This window comes from Cynara cardunculus (genome assembly GCF_001531365.2).
Source record: "Cynara cardunculus var. scolymus isolate 2C chromosome LG 13, CcrdV1, whole genome shotgun sequence".
Classification (NCBI taxonomy): domain Eukaryota; kingdom Viridiplantae; phylum Streptophyta; class Magnoliopsida; order Asterales; family Asteraceae; genus Cynara; species Cynara cardunculus.
The window spans coordinates 26,906,376-26,912,583 of record NC_037540.1 but is presented as its reverse complement, the minus strand read 5'-3'; the positions used below and the strand labels follow the sequence as shown (position 1 = coordinate 26,912,583).

The 6,208-nt window shown below is 38.9% G+C and overlaps 1 protein-coding gene across 1 annotated transcript; it reads left to right on the top strand.

Moving 5' to 3' along the window:
- Positions 1-753: 753 nt before the first annotated feature.
- LOC112524697 (probable inactive receptor kinase At1g48480) lies at positions 754-4,619 on the top strand. Its single transcript, XM_025134643.1, has 2 exons — positions 754-2,278; positions 3,845-4,619. Exons 1-2 carry the CDS (start codon positions 910-912, stop codon positions 4,468-4,470), a joined length of 1,995 nt encoding a protein of 664 aa, XP_024990411.1. The 5' UTR covers positions 754-909; the 3' UTR covers positions 4,471-4,619.
- Positions 4,620-6,208: the final 1,589 nt, after the last annotated feature.

Genomic DNA, 6,208 nt, shown 5'->3' with positions numbered 1-6,208 from the left:
AAACATATCTCGATTTTAGTGTTTTGTTTTGTTCAGTCTCTGTAAATATTTTAATACGGTTTTTATGTGGTTTGAGAAAGGGATAACGTTTTTAATTTTTTAATAGAATATAAATTTAAAAATATCATAAAATTTTGAAAATAAATATAACAATATTAGTATTAAATTAACTATTTAAAAGTTTTTTGTAATTTTTTAATTTATTTTTTTATTATAATTTAATTTAAATTTAATAAGAAAGTAATTTATTTTTAATTTAATAATATAATTTTTATAAGGATAATGATTAATTATTTTGTTAGAATTTAATAATTATTCTAATTATATTTTAGATTTTTTATATTTAAAATAAATGTTTATCTTGTATTTGACTATGTTTATCTACAGTTATTTATACGAATTCAAACATAAAGGCTTTAATAAATTGTACTTATCTACGGTTTATTTGTAATTTTTAATTTTAAATAATATATTAATAAATAATATTTTATATATAAAAAATAATTTTTAATTTATTTTATCAAATATCTTATAATATACTATAGATAATCTACATGATGCATTTAACCCACCATTTTAAATGCATTTAGGTCTCTCTCTTCATTGTTTATGTTTTTTTTGGGGGTTTGGGGTTTTGTGTTTAAACTTTGAAGCGACAATCTTGTAATAGTCACGGTGAGCGGTGGGGAGAGACTATATTTGACTCAAGAGTAAACAGCGTAGGGTTTACAGCCTGTCTCTCTCTCTCTCTCTCTCTGCTGCTTTCGAGTGATGATGATGATGAAAGCAGAGTTAAGTCGCCGAATGACGATGAACAACACGAGTCTTTGAAAATTCAACCCTTCATTCACATAACCCATCTCCCATTTTTCCCAAATTTTCTGTTCATTTTCACAAATTTTCAAAAAAATGGTGATTCACTCTGTAACCGCAATAATGTTGCTCGTTTCCTTTCACATTTTGCTCCTTCTACCCGACGGAATCATGACAGATCTGACGTCCGACAGAGCTGCTCTCCTTTCTCTCCGCTCCGCCGTTGGCGGCCGTACTCTCTTCTGGACCACCACCCAACAAAATCCATGTAATTGGGCCGGTGTACAATGTGATAACACCATTAACCACGTCACCGCCCTCCACCTCCCTGGTGTCTCATTATCCGGCCAGCTTCCGGTCGGCATTTTCGGTAACTTGACTCAGCTTCGAACCCTTAGTCTCCGTTTCAACGCACTCTCCGGCCCTCTCCCTTCCGATCTCTCTTCTTGTGTTAATTTACGTAACCTGTATCTCCAAGGTAATCGTTTCTCCGGCAACTTCCCGGAGAAAATTTTCAGTAGTTTACGTGATCTTGTTAGATTAAACCTTGCTGGGAATAATTTATCCGGTGAGATTTCAACTGGGTTCAACAATTTCACTCGGTTAAGAACACTCTACCTCGAGAACAACCAGTTTTATGGGTCTCTGCCGGAGCTCAAAATACCCAATTTGGAACAGTTTAATGTCTCATTTAACAACCTCAATGGCTCTGTTCCTAAAAGTCTCCAATCAAACCCTAAGGAATCGTTTGTCGGAAATTCCCTTTGCGGTTCTCCCCTAGACCAATCTTGCCCTAGAAAAGAGGATGTTCCTCCGGCAGTGTCAGTAGATCTTACCAGGAACAGGAAGAAGAAGAATCGCTTATCCGGCGGCGCCATTGCTGGAATCGTAGTCGGATCTGTACTGGGGCTTGTCGTTGTCCTCCTACTACTATACATACTTTGTCGAAAGAGAACCACTAAGAAAACGAGTTCAATAGACATTGGTGCCAAGAAACTCGCCGATGCAGAGGTTCTCGGGGAGAAACCGCTCACAGGGTCTGGCATGGGTAGCAATGGATTCTCCGTCGCTGCAGCAGCTGCGGCGGCGATGACAACCTCTTCCACGGCGGGTGCAAACACCGGTGGAGGTGGAGATGCCACTGGTAACAAAAAGCTGGTGTTTTTTAGAAACTCGTCCACCATATTTGATTTGGAGGATTTGCTACGAGCTTCTGCAGAAGTTCTTGGTAAAGGGACATTTGGGACGGCGTACAAGGCGGTGCTGGAGGCCGGGATGATGGTGGCGGTGAAGAGATTGAAGGATGTTACAGTTTCTGAATCAGAATTCAGAGAAAAAATGGAATCTGTGGGTGCAATGGATCATGAGAATTTGGTTCCACTCAGAGCTTACTATTACAGCAAAGAAGAGAAGCTTCTTGTCTATGATTATATGCCAATGGGAAGCCTATCTGCACTTCTCCATGGTTTAATTTCTTCTCTTGCCATCTTAGTATTCAATTATCTTCGATTGTCATTCATCAACTGAACCTGCCACTTTAAACCCACCGTTCTATTTTGTTAACTTTTTGGTCAAAGAACACAAACAATTGCTACCCTTGTGTTTTTTTCTTTTTTGGCATTTTTGTTAGTATGATGGTTGTTTTGCAACAAAGTGAAGAAAATGGTTTTCTGGCTGCTAAAACAATCTATCTGCAAACTGCAAATGCTAAGAACGTTTTAATGGCAATTGGGTTTCAATTCTTGCCAACTGTCCTCTTTAATTGCCTTCTATTACCATAGTATTTGACATTTTATTGCAAAAAACCACTGATCTTTGTGAAGACACAAAATCAAACTCTATGCTCTACAAAAAGACCAGTGATTTTGGCCAAAAGTTGGTCTATTTTATGGTTGGTATTTACATTCCCTTAGTTAATCCAAAATCATTCATTCTTGCAAACTGTAATGTCAAAAATTGAGGAGTCTTGATCATGGCAATAGGTGGGGATGGGGCGGGTTTTCTAATCCCAGGCCCCGGTTTCTATTAACAGCCCCCGGACCTGTTACGCAGATTAACATCCCGTGGCTTGATGCCACCAAATTTACCCCCTTTTCATTGGCAATTGGGTTTCAATTCTAATCATTTCTTCTCTTTGATCGACTTATTTAACCATTCTATTTGTTTTAGACTAACCATTGATCTTATGAAAACACAAAAAAAACCATACATTTTGCAAGAATGAATGATTTTGGACAACAGATTTTGGCTTTTTTTGGCATATACACTTCCAATGTCCAAAACCATTTGTGTTTAGCATGATGGCTGTTTTCACAAATGTCCAAAACCATTTGTGTTTAGCATGATGGCTGTTTTCAGAAGAAAGCCAAGCATGATGAATCAAAAATCGTCCCAAAGTAACCACAAGGGTGGTGCCTCATTGGTTTGATCTTGGCTCCAAAGGTCAAAAGTACCTATAGGTCCCAGGTTCAAATCCAAGGAGGAATAAAAATCCCCTTGTAGCCACGGAGGTTCAAATGCGGTGACTCCGGGCTATCTGCAAAGCAGGTGGTCGCCCTGTGATTGGTCGGCTCACGTTGCGAGTTGGATATCCAGGTTGTTATCTGCAAAGCAGGTGGTCGCCCTGTAATTAGTCGGCTTGCATAGCGAGTTGGATATCTAGGTTAATAAAAAAAAAAATCGTCCCAAAGTTAAAAGAGTCCACAAAATATTTGAATATGACACTTTTGATGTTTGAATCTGGCATAGTTGTTTTCAAGTTTGTTTTCCAAAAGTTTTCTATTTTAGTAAATTATATGATAGGTTAATGTAGGGTATAGTCTGTTACTAGCAACCAAACCATTCCTATTTGAAGTGAAAAGCTTTTCCATTTCAAGCAAGTCAAATGTCGATTTTGCTGGACCAAGAAAGCCTTTTTTCCGGTTCGTTTCTGATGGGATCGATCAACATGATTGATAATATTTTTGATAAATGATCAAATTCGAAAGTGAAGTATTTTGATTGTGGTTGTTGGATGTATGCTGTCTTTCAGGAAACAAAGGTGGTAGTAGGACACCATTGAACTGGGAAATACGGTCCAGCATTGCTCTTGGAACTGCCCGTGGCATCGATTACTTGCACAGTCACGGTCATGATGTCTCCCATGGGAACATCAAATCGTCAAACATCCTCCTTTCCAAATCTTATGACGCCCGTATATCCGATTTTGGTCTAGCCCATCTCGTTGGTCTCCCTTCAACCCCGAACCGCGTGGCTGGATATCGTGCACCAGAGGTTACAGACCCTCGAAGAGTCTCCCAAAAAGCAGATGTTTACAGCTTTGGTGTGTTGCTTTTGGAACTTCTAACCGGAAAGGCCCCGACTCATGCCCTGTTAAATGAAGAAGGGGTTGACCTGCCGAGATGGGTGCAGTCGACGGTAAAGGAAGAGTGGACATCCGAGGTGTTTGATCTCGAGCTATTGAGGTATCAGAATGTGGAGGAGGAAATGGTGCAACTGTTGCAGCTCGCAATAGATTGTGCGGCTCAGTACCCTGATAACCGGCCCACAATGGCAGAGGCCATGAGCCGGATTGAGGAGCTGCGTCGGGTGAGCTTGATAAAAGGCGGAGATGGTGTTTCAAACCCGGACCCGGATCGTGTTCATGAATCAGATTGAGGCATGAGAATTAGTTGAATGAATGTGTTGGTTGGATTTGGATGACTGGTGTTGTAATTATGATTTGCTTTAGCTTTTGCTTTTGCTTTTTGAGAAGCAACTTTCATGTGTTTCAAGATAATGATGTTTCATTTCACCTGCCCTTCGCCATTTGTTGTCTGCAATTACTACACAACTTTTTTCATCTTTATTGTCATTGAATTGCCGTTTGGCCCAATCCTCAGCTGAGCCAACCCTGTGCGATTTTTATTCTTTCAAGCTTCATAGACGGGAGGGAACTCACTGTCTTATGTTTGTCTCAATATTTCATAGACGGGATGAAACTCACCGTCTCATGTTTGGCTCAATATGGGAGTGGAAAGAACTCACAATCCCACCGTTTCGCCTAACATGCAACAAGACAAAGAAGGCTATTTTTGCATTCATCAAAATAGATGGACAAGAATGAGATATAAACTAAAATATTACTAATCAACCTTTGTTTAATATGATATTTGTTTTTTTTTTTTTTTTGTATAGAAGGGGAGTCTTGTTCAATCAAGAAAAAATTATTGAAACATTTTTTTAATAAAAAGAGAGAAGATAAAAACCAAGGTCAGCACATGACAGTAAGCTAAACCGAAGCAACCACCGGAAAGAAGCAAAACTCAGAACAAAGAGAGGAGGAGGAAAGAGGAAAGGAAAGAAGAGACGGACCTATCACTAGAGAAGGTTCCAAACAAGTCTAGCCTAGACAATGTTCGGGGAAGGCAAAATCAGCCTAGACCGTACATCATCAGAGATGGTCTTGACCATCATGTCATAAGATCTTCTTTTATTTTTGAAGATACGATTATTTCTTTCCTACCAAACATGGTAGACAGTCCCAGCAAGCACTAATCTGAAAATACTAGACCAGATGGTCTTGCCTTTTGGTAAGTGTTAATTTATCAACCCTATTACATCTATTTTCTTACTCTTTTAGGTTATTTCATTTGCCCAACATGTCCAATTGAGTCTCTTTTATACTAGTTTAATAGTATTTTTTTTATTAACCTGGATATCCAACCCGCTATGCGAGCCGACTAATCCCAGGGCGACCACCTGCTTTGCAGATAGCCCGGAGTCACCGCATTTGAACCTCCTTGGCTACAAGGGGTGTTGCGTTCAAGTATGTGCGTTAATGTTGTATTCAAGTTCTCCCTTTTATAATGCTTTGTAATAGTTAGGCATTTACAGTTTTCTTAGTATAAATAGTGATTAGCTTCTTAATTGTTATTAATTTCTGCGATTAATCTGATTAGTGATGTAATCTTTTCTCTCAAGAAATACATTTAAGATTGGTGAAAATTCTCTCTACTCTTGTTCTTGATCTTCATCTTGAAGATTATTTTCTAAACGTTTATGATTTGGACATTTGGCTTTTCAACCATTGGCTCGATCGATGGATTTGTCTGCCAATGTTGGTTTTAATGATGTTTTTGCTACTGTACTGGATGAAGAACAGGATTTCGGAGAAGATATAGAAAATATTGACGAATCATCTGGGTTATATTTTGACTTTGAAGCTGACATCAATGAAGAAGACCAGTATTCCCATTTCAGGGTGATCGTCAGACATTGCCGGAACCCTCCACTACAGTTGAAGCTGGTGCATCCGATACTCCTAGAGAGCCATTTGATCCGACCGAGATTTTTACAAAGAATTACGTGCCATTCGAAATTCGTGCATACTTTCCAGGCTATGACAGGGCAAGAA

Bases quoted from the DNA above. Each gene is read 5' to 3' on its own strand.
- LOC112524697 (XM_025134643.1), top strand. From the start codon at position 910: ATGGTGATTCACTCTGTAACCGCAATAATGTTGCTCGTTTCCTTTCAC. The intron at 2,279-3,844 runs GTTTAATTTCTT...GCTGTCTTTCAG, and splicing joins CCTATCTGCACTTCTCCATG to GAAACAAAGGTGGTAGTAGG.